Genomic DNA, 20,848 nt, shown 5'->3' on the forward strand with positions numbered 1-20,848 from the left:
CTTGCCCTGTATGCCGCCGGGCTCCCTCCAATCAGTCTGCCCAGCACCTCCGGGTGCAGAGCTGCAGACCCTGTGACCATGGCAACACTCGGGGAGCTCGCAAGACTTTTATTACACGGTCTGTAGCTCTGCACCCGGCGGAGCTCAGACCGGAGCATTAACCCACCGGACCACCAGGGATGTTTAAAGAAGGTAGGGCACAGAGCCCAAACAATGCCCCCCCCCCACCCCACCCCACTGTAACCCCCTTCTCTGCCTGCCCCCCTCTCTCCCACTGTAATCCCTTCTCTGCCTTCCTCCCTCTCCACCACTGTAACCCCTTCTCTGCCTGCCCCCTCCCCCCCACTGTAACCCCTTCTCTGCCTGCCCCCCTCCCCCCACTGTAACCCCTTCTCTGCCTGCCCCCCTCCCCCCACTGTAACCCCTTCTCTGCCTGCCCACCTCCCACCCACTGTAACCCCTTCTCTGCCTGCCCACCTCCCACCCACTGTGTAACTCCTTCTCTGCCTGCCCCCCCACTGTAACCCCTTCTCTGCCTGCCCCCCCACTGTAACCCCTTCTCTGCCTGCCCGCCTCCCCCCACTGTAACCCCTTCTCTGCCTGCCCGCCTCCCCCCCCACTGTTACCCCTTCTCTGCCTGCCCGCCCCCCCACTGTAACCCCTTCTGTGCCTGCCCGCCTCCCCCCACTGTAACCCCTTCTGTGCCTGCCCGCCTCCCCCACTGTAACCCCTTCTCTGCCTGCCCGCCTTCCCCCCCACTGTAACCCCTTCTCTGCCTGCCCGCCTCCCACCACTGTAACCCCTTCTCTGCCTGCCCGCCTCCCCCCCACTGTAACCCCTTCTCTGCCTGCCCCCTCCCTCCCACTGTAACCCCTTCTCTGCCTGCCCCCCTCCCCCCACTGTAACCCCTTCTCTGCCTGCCCCCCTCTCTCCCACTGTAATCCCTTCTCTGCCTTCCCCCCTCTCCACCACTGTAACCCCTTCTCTGCCTGCCCCCTCCCCCCACTGTAACCCCTTCTCTGCCTGCCCCCCTCCCCCCACTGTAACCCCTTCTCTGCCTGCCCCCCTCCCCCCACTGTAACCCCTTCTCTGCCTGCCCACCTCCCACCCACTGTGTAACTCCTTCTCTGCCTGCCCACCTCCCACCCACTGTGTAACTTCTTCTCTGCCTGCTCTCCCACTGTAACCCCTTCTCTGCCTGCCCCCCCACTGTAACCCCTTCTCTGCCTGCCCGCCTCCCCCCACTGTAACCCCTTCTCTGCCTGCCCGCCTCCCCCCCCCACTGTTACCCCTTCTCTGCCTGCCCGCCCCCCCCCACTGTAACCCCTTCTGTGCCTGCCCGCCTCCCCCCACTGTAACCCCTTCTGTGCCTGCCCGCCTCCCCCCACTGTAACCCCTTCTGTGCCTGCCCGCCTCCCCCACTGTAACCCCTTCTCTGCCTGCCCGCCTCCCCCCCCCCACTGTAACCCCTTCTCTGCCTGCCCGCCTCCCCCCCCACTGTAACCCCTTCTCTGCCTGCCCGCCTCCCCCCCACTGTAACCCCTTCTCTGCCTGCCCGCCTCCCCCCACTGTAACCTCTTTTGTGCCTGCCCGCCTCCCCCCACTGTAACCCCTTCTCTGCCTGCCCGCCTCCCACCACTGTAACCCCTTCTCTGCCTGCCCGCCTCCCCCCCCACTGTAACCCCTTCTCTGCCTGCCCCCTCCCTCCCACTGTAACCCCTTCTCTGCCTGCCCCCCTCCCCCCACTGTAACCCCTTCTCTGCCTGCCCCCCTCCCCCCACTGTAACCCCTTCTCTGCCTGCCCGCCTCCCCCCCCACTGTTACCCCTTCTCTGCCTGCCCGCCCCCCCCACTGTAACCCCTTCTGTGCCTGCCCGCCTCCCCCCACTGTAACCCCTTCTGTGCCTGCCCGCCTCCCCCCACTGTAACCCCTTCTGTGCCTGCCCGCCTCCCCCACTGTAACCCCTTCTCTGCCTGCCCGCCTCCCCCCCCCACTGTAACCCCTTCTCTGCCTGCCCGCCTCCCCCCCCACTGTAACCCCTTCTCTGCCTGCCCGCCTCCCCCCACTGTAACCTCTTTTGTGCCTGCCCGCCTCCCCCCACTGTAACCCCTTCTCTGCCTGCCCGCCTCCCACCACTGTAACCCCTTCTCTGCCTGCCCGCCTCCCCCCCCACTGTAACCCCTTCTCTGCCTGCCCCTCCCTCCCACTGTAACCCCTTCTCTGCCTGCCCCCCTCCCCCCACTGTAACCCCTTCTCTGCCTGCCCCCCTCCCCCCACTGTAACCCCTTCTCTGCCTGCCCGCCTCCCCCCACTGTAACCTCTTCTGTGCCTGCCCGCCTCCCTCCACTGTAACCCCTTCTCTGCCTGCCCGCCTCCCCCCACTGTAACCCCTTCTCTGCCTGCCCGCCTCCCCCCACTGTAACCCCTTCTCTGCCTGCCCGCCTCCCCCCCACTGTAACCCCTTCTCTGCCTGCCCCCTCCCTCCCACTGTAACCCCTTCTCTGCCTGCCCCCTCCCTCCCACTGTAACCCATTCTCTGCCTGCCCCCCTCCCTCCCACTGTTACCCCTTCTCTGCCTGCCCCCCTCCCTCTGTAACCCCTTCTTTGCCTACCCTCCCCACTGTAACCCCTTCCTTGCCTATACTCCCCACTGTAACCCCTTTTCTCCCTGCCCCCTACCCCCACTGTAACCCCTTCTCTGCCTACCCCCACTGTAACCCCTTCTCTCCCTTCTCTCCCTGCCCCCCTCCCCCCCCTCCCCCCACTGTAACCACCTTCTCTGCCTACCCCCTACTGTAACCCCTTCTCTGCCTGCCCGCCTCCCCCCCACTGTAACCCCTTCTCTGCCTGCCCCCTCCCACTGTAACCCCTTCTCTGCCTGCCCCCTCCCTCCCTCTGTAACCCCTTCTCTGCCTGCCCCCCTCCCTCTGTAACCCCTTCTTTGCCTACCCTCCCCACTGTAACCCCTTCCTTGCCTATACTCCCCACTGTAACCCCTTTTCTCCCTGCCCCCTACCCCCACTGTAACCCCTTCTCTGCCTGCCCCCACCCCCCACTGTAACCCCTTCTCTCCCTGCCCCCACCCCCCACTGTAACCCCTTCTCTGCCTACCCCCCCACTGTAACCCCTTCTCTGCCTACCCCCCCACTGTAACCCCTTCTCTGCCTACCCCCTACTGTAACCCTTTCTCCCCCTGCCCCCCCACACTGTAACCCTTTCTCACACTGCCCCCCACACTGTTACCAGTACACACACTCCCTCCCACACTGTCACCCTCACCTCCTGTCTCTGCGTGTCCTTTTGTGTCTGTGTGTATCTGTATACATGAGTGTCTGTGTATCTGTGTGTGGGAAATTAAGTGTCAGTGTGTGTATCGCTGTGTCAATGTGTGTATTTGTGTGTCTGTGTGCGTGTGTGTATACACTGCACACATACTCCATACAAAAAAACATGCTTACGTTGAAACACATTGTGTATGTGTATATTTTATAAATACAATATACACACACTGCATCCACTACACACACACTGCAATCAAACGCAAACATTACATACAAACACACCCCTGCATTAAAACACTAAAATTATCTACAAACACCCCTTCATTCAAACACCAACACTACACACAAAAATCACACCTGCATTTAAAGTCCTACACTACATATACAAACAGCCCTGCATTCAGACGCAAACATTACAAACAAGTACACCACTACATTCCAATAGCAACAGTACATACAAATACACATATACTTAATACAAAAACATGCTTACATTCAAACACTGCTCACAAATATAACCCTGCAATGATATGCAAATGGTAGATCTCCATCTGGCATATTATTGTTGAAGTTCTCCGACAGATGGAGATATACCTTTTGGCCACACTTTTACTAGATGGGGGCCCAGAAAACATACTTGCACCAGGGTCCTCTCTACATTAGTTCCACCACTAGGATAATCAACGTGAGGTGCCTGGATGAAAGAGCAAGACAACAGCATTTCTGATTCTGAGTCTGTGAGTAAGCAGTTGTATGTCTCTAAAACTGGCTATGATGTGTAAAGTTTCTGCCTCTAAAACTGCCATGATATATCAAAATAATGCCTCTAAAACTGCCATGTTATGCCAATTTTATGCTTCTGAAGCTGATTGCCATGATGTGCCAAGTTTATGCATCTAAAAGTGATTGCCATGGTGTGCCAAGTTTATGTATTTAAAGCTGCCATGATATTCCAATTGTATGCCTCTAAAACTGATTGCCATGATGTACTAATTGTATGCATCTAAAGCGGATTGCCATGGTATGCCAATTGTATGCATCTAAAGCGGATTGCCATGGTATGCCAATTGTATGCATCTAAAGCGGATTGCCATGGTATGCCAATTGAATGCATCTAAAGCGGATTTCCACGGTGTGCCAATTGTATGCATCTAAAGCGGATTGCTATAGTTTGCCAATTGTATGCCTCTTAAGGGGTTTGCCATGGTGTGCCAATTGTATGCCTCTGAAGCTGATTGCCATGGTATTCACTTTTTTAAATACGCATTAAAAGCAAGTGGGTCTCGAAAAATTACCGTTTTGAAAAGTGGGTCTCGGCCCATACAAGTTTGTGAAGCCCTGCTCTAGACTAAGTCCAAATTAGTCATATGAGTTTTTGATCAAGTTTGCCAAGCCAAACAAAGCACACAACTTTTAAAAAATCGAATTTTAATTCTAGTTTAATTTTCTTTTCAGGCTGTACGATGCTATGAGGCTGTTATCTTGAAATCAGAGGGAAAAGTTGAGTCAGATTTCTTCTGTCAGTTGGGTCATTTCAACTTATTGTTGGAAGACTTTCCAAAAGGTAAGTTTTGCAAAAAATGTTTTGTTTGACTTTAAACCTGAGCTGTTTTGTGAGATTAGGTATTAAAAAATGTATGTTTTCCACAAACTGGTCTGCGATTGCTAATTGTAAATTAGTTTCAACTTATTATATGAAGTATCCTTTGTATCCTATTCAGTGCATGTTTTGGGTTCAGTTTTAAATACTTTGTTAATCTTTGCACCTGTATAACCGATTAAATGCAGTTATGAAGGTCTATGCTTGAAATACTGTAGGGTGGCATAGAACGTCCTGCATATACGGTGTGTGCAGGGTTAAATCCCTGCTCACTCCAGGGATGAGCAGAAAGCCAGCGCTCTCTTAATGTGCTTGGGCCAATTTTAGCGGCCTCAGACTTTTTGATGAGCTGTTTGCAGCGCTGGTAGTGGCTCTTTATGTAGGCATTTAAATGCATATTTAGTGATCACGTGTGATCAGGGTTACATATCTTCTCACACCATTAAGGCTTCTGTAAGCCAGCTGGTCCATTTTACGTGGCAGATTTTGCTAGGTGCATGCAGCTTCGGCTGAGAACCAGGTACATTCATAATGACACTAGGTGTAATTCTAAAAATGGCAACATACCACTATATACTATGTTAAATACAGCAAAACCCATTTCTAATATCTAATTTAGAATTGCTATTAGCAGTGGGTTACCTTAGGGTTGTGGTTGGTACGGGTAAGATTTAGGGGTAAGCATAGGGTAGGGTTACACTTAGTGTTGGGTTTGGGTAAGACGTGGGTTAATGCTGTATTAGGGTTAGAGATAACGTAGGGTTTAAGTTAAGGGTTAAATTAGGATAAGCATACGTAACATTGGGTATAGCAAAATGAATTTGGATCATAAAATTATTCGGTATGTAACAATCAGACCTGATATATGAATCTATTTTAAGCTACTTTTAATTAGTTGCACTGGATGTGTAAAAATTATTATAAGCAAAAATTTTAGCTATTCATATAAAACATTTTTAAATTGCAGCCATTTCTGTCTGTAAAAAAAAAAAATAATAAAAAAAAAATATATATATATATATACAAACATACAAACATACATACATACATACATACATACATACATACATACATACATACATACATACATACATACATACATACATACATACATACATACATACATACATACATACATACATACATACATACATACAAAGAGAAACCCTAAATTATGGTGGGTCAAACCTATAGCTCAAATGTATGGATTTGTTTTGGTTCAGGATGTCCACAGTTGCCTCTGTCCTTAAGCTTGAGTTATAGGTAATTTGGGCTTACTGTATGTTATTTCTTCTGCTAAAAAACATTTGCTATTATGTGTGTATATGTTAACTGTACGACTGCTTAAAGGGTAAAAAAACAAGGACAATTTATTGTGCACAGAAAAAATGAAACTAATTTGTGTAAAACTTCATTAGGTACTGTAGTACAAGTGGTTTTAGTGAGAAGGAATCCAAAGTAGGGGTTGGGTAAAATTAAATGCAAACCTATAAATTGGGCAAGAAAATAGTTTCTACACTGAATAGCTTTATTTTGAAATTTGTTGCTTAGGGAGTATGTTGGGTTTAATTTAATTTTTATTTTAATGATACTGAAGAGGAAATCATATGAAAAATCTCAAAAGTATGCTGTAGGGATAATGGTGTCCTGGTTGGCCCCCCAATTGTAAGTAGTCAATCCGTTTTAGAACAGTTTGACGTCTTACTTGAGGTCTACCAGGTGCCGTTCCCCACTCTCACTACAGCAACATGAGTGCTAGAAGATCTCTGTCTGAGCCAAGTTCAACGGTGCAGGGCTTGGCTCATTGGCTGAAAGAGATCATAATATTTGCAAAACATGAAACGAAATGTAGTCCACAACATCTGGAGTAGGGATCGACCGATATTGATTTTTTAGAGCCGATACCGATACCGATATTCTGTGAACTTTCAGGCCGATAGCCGATATAATTTGCCGATATTCTGTACATTTACCATTTTGGAAAATAAAAAAACTATTTCTAAAGGTAAATGCACAAAATATACATGCCACGTGTAGTGGATGCAGTGTGTTTAGACAGGGGAGCTGTGTATGTGTGTGTAGTGGATGCAGTGTGTGTTTGTATAGTGTGTGTGTATATAATGCAGTGTGTTTGTATAGTGTGTGTATATAATGCAGTGTGTGTTTGTATAGTGTGTGTATATAATGCAGTGTGTGTTTGTATAGTGTGTGTGTGTATATAATGCAGTGTGTGTTTGTATAGTGTGTGTGTATATAATGCAGTGTGTGTTTGTTTAGTGTGTGTATATAATGCAGTGTGTGTTTGTTTAGTGTGTGTATATAATGCAGTGTGTGTTTGTATAGTGTGTGTGTGTGTATATAATGCAGTGTGTGTTTGTATAGTGTGTGTGTGTGTGTATAATGCAGTGTGTGTTTGTATAGTGTGTGTGTGTGTGTATAATGCAGTGTGTGTTTGTATAGTGTGTGTGTGTGTATATAATGCAGTGTGTGTTTGTATAGTGTGTGTGTGTGTATATAATGCAGTGTGTGTTTGTATAGTGTGTGTGTATATAATGCAGTGTGTGTTTGTATAGTGTGTGTGTATATAATGCAGTGTGTGTTTGTATAGTGTGTGTGTATATAATGCAGTGTGTGTTTGTATAGTGTGTGTGTATATAATGCAGTGTGTGTTTGTATAGTGTGTGTATATAATGCAGTGTGTGTTTGTTTGTATAGTGTGTGTGTATATAATGCAGTGTGTGTTTGTATAGTGTGTGTGTATATAATGCAGTGTGTGTTTGTATAGTGTGTGTGTATATAATGCAGTGTGTGTTTGTATAGTGTGTGTGTATATAATGCAGTGTGTGTTTGTATAGTGTGTGTGTATATAATGCAGTGTGTGTTTGTATAGTGTGTGTGTGTATATAATGCAGTGTGTGTTTGTATAGTGTGTGTGTGTATATAATGCAGTGTGTGTGTGTATATAATGCAGTGTGTGTTTGTATAGTGTGTGTGTGTATATAATGCAGTGTGTGTTTGTATAGTGTGTGTGTGTATATAATGCAGTGTGTGTTTGTATAGTGTGTGTGTGTGTGTGTATATATATAATACAGTGTTTGTGTAGTCTGCATTATATATACACACACTATACAAACACACTGAATTATATGCACAGTGTGTGTGTAGTGTATGTGTATAATAATAGTGTGTGTGTGAGGGGGCATTTTTTATTAAAAAAAAAAATTTCATATATATTTAATTATTATCATTTTTTTTTGTTGTCCCCCCTCCCTGCTTGTTGCCTTGCCAGGGAGGGGGGATATGTTAATCCCTGGTGGTCCAGTGGCATTGGCTTAGCTGGGGGAGAGTGGGGTGGGCAGCAAGCGTTTACTCACCTCCCAGCAGCTCCTCCAGCTCCCCAGTGTAAATCTCGCGAGACCCGCGGCCGTCAGAGCGTCAGAGCTGGCCGCGGGTCTCGCGAGATTTACACTGGGGAGCTGGAGGAGCTGCTGGGAGGTGAGTAAACGCTTGCTGCCCGCCCCCCCAGGACCGCCGGGCTTGTAATGAGCCTGGCGGTCCTGAGAGGTATTATCGGCAATATCGGTATCCCTATTGGCCGATACCGATATTGCCGAAAATACCGAATATCGGCCGATTATATCGGTAAAACCGATAATCGGTCGATCCCTAATCTGGAGTGCCAAAGGTTGCCTACCCCAATCTAGGTTTATGTTAAAGACCGCTTGGGATACATTCTGAAAAAAAGATGAGAATTTAACTGTCAAATAAGGCTTTTGATGGGCCTAGTCAAGGGTGTTGCATTAATGTTATATTAATAAGATTATTGAAAAGGAATTTAAATGTGAAATATTTAGTTGGAAGAGGTCTGCTACTGCCTGCTAGCATCTTCTGATTGACCCTTATATTCCTACCTCACTCTTTGTGGAAACTTAAATGAACATACTCATATAAATAAAGTTAATCAAGGACGCAAGGGAACCTATTCTTTTTATGTATTCTATTAAATATGCAAAAATTGCTGTTAATTCCCATTGTGTGAAAAAAATGTGGGTGTTTGGAGTGCCCCTTAATGACACTTAATTATAATATGTAGTGTTATTTTGCTCAATAGCCATTTTTTGCTACCCTTCCAGAAAATACTCAGATGAAGTAAATTGAACGCCTTTTCCCTATACAAAACTGTATGCGCTAAACATTGAAGTGATTAGTTGACAAAAATACTAAACAGTGATTTGACAAATGCCCTTTAAAATCTAGACCCAAATAGATGTAGAAAACCACAAATTAGCATCAAAGTGGACCTCTTGCAGTCTTTACACCTAATTTACTTTGAAGTAAGTAAATTAAGCCATTGTATTTACGAAGAATATTTTAATACGCCTATTTTTCATTCAATGTTTTATTGATAGAAAGTTATTTAAAATGAAACAGTCTTACTCCTTTATGCTAATGAAAGATCCCTCCATTTATTTAATAGGAGGCTGTAGGAGAACATGTCTAAAGGCTGTGTGTGTGTGTGTGTGTATATATCACTCTTTACAAAGTGGAAACCTAATCAACATTCTCATTTTAATAGCTTGCTAGCACTCAGCTGGCATTCTTAAGCTAGGGATTCGGTCTGCATGGCAGGGCTTAGCTCAGTTGAGCTTACAGAAGCTCCTTGCAGGAGCAGAGCTTCATGCTCCAGTTGAGTCTGTAGTGGACACCTTGTGGACTCTTAGTTGTCAAACCACACTGAATAGTTTAACTACTTTAATTTTGAATGGCACTTCTTGCTCCATAACCACTTTAACGTGTGTGTGTTAATTAATAAGGAAGTGATTTTCTGGATGGAGAGTGCGACTAGAGAGGCCTGCTTATGGACCCTACTTAAGGTTTGCCTACGTAATCCCTTCTTTGTCTTACGATGTCTATGGATTGCAACAATTGGCAAATTAATTATTTGAAAAACTGACAATTTAAGTGTATAGAATATTTAACTTATTAATGAGACATGAATGTTGTGTTGGTTTTCAGAGCGTCTCCTTAAACTAACCAGTGGTCTTTAGCTCATTCTTTAGGGGTAATCAATGACATGCTCTTTTATTAACCACAGAAATTAAAGCGACATTGGCCCCCGCCACCCTACAAAAATATGCAAACTCTGTTACCTTCTTGGTGCATTTTGGGAGGACTTCTGAAAGTGACTTTGCCTCTTGCCTGTCTGCAGGGGAAGTTAAGTTTGACTTATTTTAAGTTGTTACTAGCGCCCTCTGCCCTAGGACTGCAGTGGGTCCTTTTCACCTCCTGATGCTTCATCTGCCAGGAAACCACTTTAGCGCTGTACTCTCGCAAGAGTACGACACTGATATCTGTGCATCCTGCATAGACCATGTGTTTGTGAGTTGTTGTTTTTTGTGTTTGCCAGTGCTGGAGGATCTGACAAATCTTGACAAAGTTAGCTCTGCCTTTTTTTCCAGATAGAAGAAAAAAGGATAAGACAAAGTCACTACTTTGTCTAATGTATTTTAGTACAATATTTTACTTTAAGAGATAAGGTAAGTATGCCGTGGCAGAGCCGCATTAATGGGACAATTTGCTTAGGAGGAATGCAGCTACTATTGCTTGATAATTATTAGAAAATATGAAGGGTTAGGCTACAGCACCTGAAAATTATTAAATTTTGTAAGCAGTTTCATATTTTTTGTTTTGCTTTTTTTGTTTGCACCTCCCCCCCTCCCTTAAGGCTTCTTGCCCTACTTAAGTATTCTGCATGCTTACAGTCTCTGCATAAAAAATAAATTATTTTGCATTATGATCTGTTTGCCTACCTTCAGATTTCCAATAGATCTTATTCATTTCATGTTTATTTTTTTGTATTTCAGCATTATCTGCATACCAGAGGTACTACAGTTTACAATCTGACTACTGGAAGGTCAGTATGATTATTATATTTAAATCGTACTATAAAAAAAAAATGTAGATTTAAAAATAATGTATACAAAGTACACAGTTTAAGAAATACAACATTTAATTCTAAAACTTGTAATATTTGCATTTGCCCATAAGTGTTGCTAATTACCATATAAGAAACCATACCAGAAATACGCACAATTGGAATAATTTTGGCAGACTAATGTTAGTATATACTATTCTCAGTAGTGTGCTGGAGAATTATTTGATTTCTTACTATTCAACTTTTTATATACTGCTGCTGTCAGAATATTAACAATCCCCAAAAGCTCAATTCAGAGAACCTGTAATGAAAAATACTAGAAATCGCTTCTTATATAGATTTATTATATATCCTATATCCCAAAGATACATCGTGTACTCAACTTTTCTCCCTCGCTGTGCTGGTCTTGCTGCAGCCGGCCATTTTTACTGATGATATCATTGTTGTGATATGTTTTCTAGTTTTGATACACTAATATTTGTATTCAGCAAAGTCTCCCTAGTATAATGGTACCCCCATGGTGTTTTTTGGAACGTTACACGGTCAAAGGGTCAAGGCTTTCACATTGAAACTTGACAGATTGGTTATGTAGACTATGAGACCGTAGAGTAGCCCAGGAATGAGAATTATCCCCATCATGGCATACCATTTGTAAAAGTAGGCAACCAAAGGTATTCAATATTACTGGACATACCCAATTTGCAATACCTTGGCTTATGTCCAGTAATATTGAATACCTTTGGTTGCCTACTTTTACAAATGGTATGCCATGATGGGGATAATTCTCATTCCTGGGCTGCCATATGGTTTCAAAGGCAACAAAGGCCCTACAAACCAATATGGCAAACTAAAATGGGCAAGCTATAAAATCTGTACATGGGGGGGTGGGTACTGTTGTACTTGGGAGACTTCACTGAACACAAATCGGAGTGTTTCAAAACATTAAACTGTAATATCTGTGATATTCTCATTAAATGTTCAGTTTTTGCAGGACCTTGGGTTGTCTGCCTTTGCAAATGGTATGCGATCATGGAGGTAATCCTCATTCCTGGGCTACCATACTGTCTCAAAGGCAACATAACCAATCTGGCCAATTTCAATTTGTGTAAACTGAAAAATATAACATACTATATTTGACGCTATACCCAAAACACCATAAAATCTGTACATGGTACTGTTGTACTCATGAGACGTCGCTAAATACAAATATGTAGATTGCATTGCAGTAATTTGTGACATTCACGGCTAAAATGCCATGCAGAACTAAAAATATAACATTTAATTTCTCACTCCTTTTTAGATTATTCATATTAAAGTATGTTCCATATATGAATATTTGATATGAAATGAAATCCCTGCTTCTCCTGATCAGGATTGTATATAATAAGGTGTAAAAGAGGAAAATATGTTGAACACATATAGTTAACTTCCAGGTTTTGTTTAAATTTAGTTTTGAGCAGAGCATGTACAATTCCTTCCGTTCTTAAGGGGTTAAAGGACCATTAATGTCACCTAAGCCTGGGTGTAGTGTAGTGGTCCGGTCAATTTTAAAAAGAAAAGGTAGAACACTGCGTTTTGCAGAAAACGGTCTACCACCCACTGCAACAGGAGAGTAAAACTAACGTGACATGGAGCCCCCATAGGTTGGATGCATATTAGGGATCGACCGATATTTATTTTTTAGAGCTGATACCGATAATCTGTGAACTTTCAGGCCGATAGCTGATAACTTACTGACATCCTGTACATTTACTATTTTGAAAAAAAAAACTATTTCTAAAGGTAAATGCACAAAATATACATGCCACATGTAGTGGATGCAGTGTGTCTAGACAGGGGAACTGTTTGTGTAGTGGATGCAGTGTGTATTTGTGTAGTGTGTATAGTGAATGCAGTGTTTGTGTAGTGTGTGGGTGGGTGTGTGGGTGTTTCTGTAGGTATGTAATTTGGGGGGATGGGACATTTTTTATAAAAAAAAAAAAAAACAAGTTTGTCCCCCCTCCCTGCTTGTTACCTGGCCAGGGAGGGGGGATATAGCATTCCCTGGTGGTCCAGTGGCATGGAAAGTACAGAGGGGGCCCTTCTCCTCCGCGCCGGTCCGGTCAACTCCTCTGTCAGCTCCACTGTAAGTCTCGTGAGAGACCGCAAGACTTACAGTGTGAGCTGACAGGGGAGCTGACAGGAGCTGCAGGAGAGGTAAGTAAATGCTTCCTGCCAGCCCCCCTCCTACACAGCCCATCCACTGGACCACCAGGGAATAAGAGCCCTGCTCCCTGGTCAGCTAACAAGCAGGGAGGGGGGACGAAAATAAATACAAATTTAAATAATAAAATAAAATATTAATAATAAAAAAAATGAATATTAAAATAATAATTTAAAAATAATAATAAAATTGTCCCCCCCCCTCCCCCCCAACCAAGGCTCTGCATCCATACATACACACATACACACTGCATTCATCTGCACACAAACACTGCATTCATTATATACACACACTGTAAATAAATATTCAATTAATATAATTTTGGGGGGATATAATTTTATTTAGAAATTTACCAGTAGCTGCTGCATTTCCCACCCTAGTCTTATACTCGAGTCAATAAGTTTTCCCAGTTTTTGGGGGTAAAATTAGGGGTCTCGACTTGTATTCGGTATTTTATTTTTAGACTGGAACCTATAGAACAAGCGAAGGTTTATATTATAACGTTTTAACGTTTTAAAGACATCTTATGTCTTTTAGTATATAGCTCCCTAAATGGGTTCTTTGTAGTTTTGATTGCCACAACCATTTCCTATAGGGAATAATGGGCTTCTGAATTTAGAAAATAAACCAGATTTACAGACAAATTTTGGATGGCCCGTATCAATATTCCAGACAAACCAACATTTGAAAACTAACAAAATGAAACAAAACGCTTCTTTTCCCTGTGCATATGTCTGTATATTATTGAAAAATTATTTTTTTATATATTTCAGTATTTTTAGCAATACCAAAATAATGGAAACACCTCTGCTACTGCATAATGCATTAATATATTCTTTAGTTGCAATTGTCTGACTACAGTAAAGTATATGAAAGTAAAATGGGGAAGAGGGTTTTTAAAGAATTCCTATGCAAAATGGTCTGGTTTACAGCTGATTCCTCACAAGAAGTGTAGTAGATGGGAAGTTAACCCCTTCAGGACCGCTGACGGTTCAGGACCGTCAGCGGTAAAACGTGCGTTTGGACCGCTGACGGTCCTGAACCGTCATAACGGTTTTGGGCTACTTACCTGATCGCCGTCGGTCCCACGGCGGCGATCAGCTCTCCTCCCGGTCCAGGGGGACTGCCTGTCTGCCCGGGCAGTCCCCCCTCGGCAGATCAGGACCCCACGGCCATGTGATCACTCGATCACATGACCGCAATAGGGGTCTTTGTATCTGCCTGCAGGGGGACTGTCTGTGCTGACAGGCAGTCTCCCTGCAAGTGTAAAATCATAAAATAAAGTTAAAAAAAAAACAATCAGTGTAAAAAAAAATTATAATATGTGTATATATATGATATATATACATGTATTATATCTATATATATAATATATGTATATGTATCATATATATAATGTCACACTAAGTGTATTTTTATATTTATATATACGTATATTAATATAAAAATACACTTATATTTAAATTACACACGAATATATACAATATATATAATAACTATATATATGGTATATATATATTATTATAAAATACAAATAATATGTTAATAAAAATAAATAACAAAAAATAAAAATAATTTTTAATAATTACAAAAAAATTATATATATATATTCAATTTTATTCTAACAGTATTTTGATATTGATATATATATATTTATATCAAAATACACTTAGAATGTAATGATATATATATCTATGTATAAATAAATAAATAAAAATAATACGAAATATACATATGTCCACATACAAAATTACATTATTAATTTCATAAATATACACGTAGACGTCAAATATATAAATATGTATATATATTAAAATTCTACGTGCATATTTATGTAATATTTTTACCTAATTAAGTAATTTTAATGATTGCAATTTGAGGGACCTGCCTGCCAACCCAGGCCAAAAGTCCAGATAATTTAATTTGCTAGCACTGTGCTTAACCCTGTAACTTTCTATGACACCCTAAATCCTGTACATGGGGGTACTGTTTTACTCGGGAGACTTCGCTGAACACAAATATTAGTGTTTCAAAACAGTAAAACATATCACAGCGATGATATTGTCAGTGAAAGTGAAGTTTTTTGCATTTTTCACACACAAACAGCTCTTTCACTGAGGATATTATTGCTGTGATATATTTTACTGTTCTGATACACTAATATTTGTGTTCAGCGAAGTCTCCTGAGTATAACAGTACCCCACGTGTAGAGGTTTTATAGTGTTTGTGAAAGTTACAGGGTCAAATATAAGGCTTGATTTTTTTAATTGAAATTTGTCAGATTGGTTAGGTTGCCTTTGACAGCGTATGGTAGCCAAGGAATGAGAATTAGCCCCATGATGGCATACCATTTACAAAAGAAGACAACCCAAGGTATTGCAAATGGGGTATGTTCAGCCTTTTTTAGTAGCCACTTAGTCACAAACACCGGCCAAAGTTAGCGGTTTTTGCATTTTTAACACACAAACAAATATAAATGCTAACTTTGGCCAGTGTTTGTGACTAGGTGGCTACTAAAAAAGACTGGACATACCCCATTGTAAATACCCTGGGTTGTCTACTTTAAAAAATATGTACATGTTAGGTGTGTTTCGGGGATTTATGACAGATAACGGTGTAACAATGTCACTATTGATACATTTAAAATATATATATATTGAAACAGCAATTTCCTACTTGTATTTATAGGCCTATAACTTGCAAAAAAAAGCAATAAAGCATGTAAACACTGGGTGTTTTTAAACTCGGGACAAAATTTTGAATCTATTTAGCAGTTTTTTTCATTAGCTTTTGTAGATAAGTAAAAGATTTTTCAAGTAAAAGTCCAAAAACATGTTTTTTTGTTTTTTTTTCACCATATTTCATTATTTTTTTTAAATACAATATATGACATAATATAAATACTGGTATGTAAAGAAAGCCCTTCTTGTCTTGAAAAAAACAATATATAACTTGTATGGGAACCGTAAATGAGAGAGCGGAAAATTACAGCTAAACACAAACACCACAAAAGTGTTAAAACTGCTCTGGTCCTTAACGTACAAACATCGCAAAAACAGGCCGGTCCTGAAGGGGTTAAGTGACCATCCCCTGAATAAAATGAGTAACAAAACACTATCTACATTGCCAAAATAAAGGATCTCGCTTGATACCTTCCAAATCACATCATGACAGCCAGGCAGGCATACTATTCTTACTTGTATTCCATCATAGGGCCATCTAAAGCATGTATACAAGTATATGATAATTTACATTTTGGAAGATCATGTAGGAATTTGCACTTATAGTCAAAATAAACAAAAGCACAGTCCATCACAAACTGGTACCATGGTGTTACAAAAACATTTCTAAAGTTCTCTACCAGAATATCGTCATAGTGTACAACTCTGAGGGAAGACCACTACCTTTGCAGCACCTGGCATTAAATTACAGATGCAAATTTCATCTTTTCATTTCAGTTTTAATGAAACCACTGGACTGCATGTAGAATAAATTGTGTGTACTTTTTCAGTATCTTTCACTGCATTTAGCACATTTTGTTGATCATGTTTCATAATAAATGTATACTGTTTCAGTAAAATATATATATTTTTTTTATAAAGTAAAATAAAGTATTTTCACTTTTTTTATATACAATTACATTTCTAGGGTTCTTTATTTTAAAATTAATAAAATCAATTTGGGGTTTAAATAATTTTGATTTAAATCTAAGCCATGTTTGTAGAGATTGGGTATTGGAACTGTGGTACAGCTTATTTTTAGAGGCAATGGTTCACAGCACAGTGTTTGGTTGCAGTCCCTCTGGTTTTTATAAAACGGTTTTGATCTTGTTGATAAAAAATTGTCTGTTTCTTCGGCCTTTATGCTGCCTTTTTTCAGCTAAATGCACTATGCATTACTAATTGTGTTTGGGTAGTTTGAGGAATTAAATTGTTCTTTGTGTGCGTTGAATTATACAATTTGTAGGAAGTAGTCACTTTTAAATGGTTTTAGTTGAACGATTGTAGTTTGTAGCTTGATGTTTTGTAATATTTAATGAAATCATGGACTTGCTTTTGTGTTTAGTGATGCTTTTGCAGAGATGATTTCCTTTTCTCTTATTAGAATGGCATGCTTAGAAAATCGTGATGATGTTTGTAAACATGAGATCTTCAAGTAGAAATTAAGTTACAGTTGAATTCAGCTTGATTTAGTATTGTTAGTGTAACTGTTGGCTCACCAAACTGGAATTTAGTACATCAATTTATACTGAAACTATAACACTCTCAGCTCTGTTTCCTAACCCCCTTTTGTTTTTATTTATTTTTTTCACTCCCTGCACCTTTTGAAAATTGTAGCACTATCCTGGCAGTCTATATTGGACAACCCCTCTTAATTATTGAATTCAGACACATTGCTATAGGTGTATAACATCAAGCACCTAGCCATGCATCTTCAAACATTTGTGAAAAAAAGTAATTCTGAAGAGCTTGGTGCATTCAAGCGTGGTACTGTGATATGATGTTACCTTTGTAATAAGTAAGTTCCTGAAATATTATAGATAGATGCATAACATTCAACTGTAAGTGGTATTATTGTAAAGTGGAAGTGTTTAGGAACAGCAGCTCAGCCATTAAGACCACATAAAATGACAGAGAGATGTTGCTGAGGCACATGTTGCGTAAGTCACCAAAACTCTGCTGATGCCATAGCTGAAAAGCTCCAAACTTACACTGGCATTAATATCAACACAAATACTGTGTGGCTGGAGATTTATGCTCTAAAAGTAGATTCATGGATGTAAAAAAGACCTGGGGCATGTCAATCTGAACGCCAGGTAGGAAGTTTTTTCATCTCGTCTGTGGCAGGGATAAAAAGTGTACATAAACACTTTTTATACTATTATTTTGTGTCAGGACAAGTAGTCAAAACAATGTTCCTTTATGGTATTATTCAAACCACCATGACCATTCCTGCTTTTAGAAGTGGTCATGCTGCAAGAATTCTGCATGTGCAGTATTTCATCTTGAAATGCTGCTTGTACAGAGATATTACTGATTTTGTGCTGCAGTGTCATTATAGCTCTGACACACAGTATAAATTTATTTTATTTAAAAATAGGTCTGGCAGTAAAACTATTGGTTTCATGTAGATCAGAATTACCATAGGTGTGATTTTAGGTTAGGAAGAAGGAAACCATGCCATACTCCTGCACTTTCTAATACTTGTGATCCACTTGCTTGATTTCACTACCGCTTGATATCATTACTTGCCTACTAGATGTATTGATAGGATAAATTGTAATATTTTTTTTTATTTTTGTCTTTTGCAGAATGCTGCCTTTCTTTATGGTCTTGGTTTGGTCTACTTCCATTACAATGCATTTCACTGGTGAGTAATGTAATGCCATTTTCATATGGGAAAATGTTAACTCTTTTAATATCAATAATATACATTGGTGTCTGGTTCATGTATTCAGTTAGTAAGATTTTCATTTTACATACTTGGCAGTACATTGTCTAATTCTCTGTTGATTGCTCTTACAATCTTAATGCTGACAAAGCATCAAGGATGATGTAGTCCACAACATCTAGAGTGCAGAATGTAGCGTATCCCGAGCTAGTCATTCCGGATTTGTCCAGATACTTGTAGAATACTGAAGTTTTCATGAGCTCTAGGAGCATTCTTTGGAAAAGATAGGGAAAAATCTTTTTTATTATTATTTTATTTCTTTTATTATATTAAAAAAAAAAAAAAAAAATTCTTTATAAAAATATTCTTTCTCTGTGTTGGGATTTAATAAAAATTCCAGTACATTTAAAAGATATCTTAATGAAAATTAGTGGTTGTTTTGTCTTATGGTAAACAGCAAAGTTCCATAGTCTTTTCAATTCCCACAGCCCTTCATAGCATGCATAAGATTACAGCAGTGATGTGTGTTTCTAGTAGATGACGCACCAGGAGCTGAAGAAAGATGGCAGTGCATGTGAGGTTGAAGTTCAGTTGAATACATCTTCCTTCAACTTCTAACACCTTGCACACTGTGAGGGGTTATATCCCATTCAAGACCCCTCCCACACCAGGATGAAGACATTCTTATTAGTACCTATTATGGGGAGCCGATTTTTATCCCATAATGTTATTTCCAGCAGGGATTTAGAGGACCAAACTGTTTATCTACAAAGAGCAGTCATAATAATCACATGGGATGATTTGAACTGTGTTGTAAACTGATAGCAGCCATACAACAGCTGTCATCTGTTTGTACACAGCCATGTTTAGTGAGCCAACTGTTTTACTATCTGGAAAGCAGCACCAGGTATGCGCAGTTTGTGACTCAACTCGCCTCCTCCTTGGAGGTAAGAGCCTTCACTATTGGGCATGCTGCACACAATAGGTACAAAATTAAAACAGGCAATCCTAGCTAAGTGTTTTATTTTGTTTGACTGCTCTGGTGGGCTGTATTATAGCAATGTTTACAAATCACTGTTATTGTATGCCACTCTAAACCATGAGTGGGCTCTGGACTGACCCATTAACAAAACACTCTTTCTAGTCTGTGTTTGATCTATAAAATTACCAATAACACCCATTTCCTGCCTCCCTCTTTTATCCAATTGTTACTGGAACCATCATCGGGCAGTATAATTAGAGTCCACAGTCTAAAAAAATAAAAATAAAACTTTTTTGTAAATACTACATTTTAAATGGGCTTGTTTTGAGTGATAAATACATTGACATACTCATAGTGAATGCTTTGGAATTTAATTGACAAAATATATCTATGAATTACACAGAAATTATATTGTGGCGATATAGCAACTTTAAGTGTTTGATATTTTCTTCAGATGACACTGTAGTCACAGTACAATAATTTTTTCATGTGAACACCGTAGCTGTCAAAGCACTAGATCTGGGTTGTGAGTTTTTGGCATTGGTGCGTGTGTTCAATATAAAAATTTTTTAATGCAGTACTAATGCACACATATAATTTAAGTATAATTAATGTCAGGAGTTGTTGCAATTTTCATGCGTTTGCATTTTAAGTGTTTTAAGGCAACGGTATGGAGGTTGTTTATTTTATTGTTTTTTTTTGTTTTTTTTAATCTGTCCATTGCAACATCACCAGAGTATTATCTAATTTAAATATTATTATTTTCGCTGCAGAAAGATTTGTGTGCCTCCAAAAAAAATAAAATTCATTATTTAACCTTGCCTGTTGTAAGTTGGGGAAGTTATGTTGCAGTTTAATTTATTTTGTGCCTCATTTACTTTCTAAAATGGTCTGTAATGCTTTTATGTATATAGGTTTTATGTAAACTAGAATACTGTGATCAGTTTAAATATGTATGTAAAAGTTATAGGATTTGCCTGCTTTTTTTTTTTTTTGCAAGTCTGCAGTTTATAGTTAAAGGGCCACTATAGTGTCTGAGGGTGCCCCCACCCTCAGGGCCCCAATCCCCCAAGACTGAAGGGGGTTAAACACTCATCTTTCTCCAGCGCCGGGCTCCCTCGGCGCTGGGGACTCTCCTCCTCCTTCGGTTGTCATCGGCTGAATGCGCATGCGTGGCAAGAGCCGCGCGCGCATTCAGCCAGTCCATAGGAAAGCTTTCTCAATGCTTTCCTATGAACGCTGGTGTCTTCTCACTGTGAAAATTACAGTGAGAAGCGCGGAAGCGCCTCTAGCGGCTGTCAATGAGACAGCCACTAGAGGCTTGATTAACCCAAATGTAAACATAGCAGTTTCTACTGCACATCTCAGCATTTACATTACAGCCTTGTGATAACTCCACTGGCCACTCTTAAGATGGCTGCTAGAGCTGCGTCCTTGGGCAGTGCTGCAGAGTAAG

The 20,848-nt window shown here is 40.9% G+C and overlaps 1 protein-coding gene across 2 annotated transcripts in view; it reads left to right on the top strand.

Moving 5' to 3' along the window:
• The window catches only part of KDM6A (lysine demethylase 6A), a 124,731-nt gene that overhangs the window by 30,648 nt on the left and 73,235 nt on the right, over positions 1-20,848 (top strand). For both annotated transcript variants that reach the window (XM_063450144.1, XM_063450145.1), the window contains exons 3-5: positions 4,737-4,845; positions 10,746-10,795; positions 18,331-18,389. In XM_063450144.1, the coding sequence (XP_063306214.1) occupies positions 4,737-4,845; positions 10,746-10,795; positions 18,331-18,389 (218 nt within the window). The remainder of the gene's footprint in view (positions 1-4,736; positions 4,846-10,745; positions 10,796-18,330; positions 18,390-20,848) is intronic.

Source organism: Pelobates fuscus, chromosome 1 (genome assembly GCF_036172605.1).
Source record: "Pelobates fuscus isolate aPelFus1 chromosome 1, aPelFus1.pri, whole genome shotgun sequence".
Lineage (NCBI taxonomy): Eukaryota > Metazoa > Chordata > Amphibia > Anura > Pelobatidae > Pelobates > Pelobates fuscus.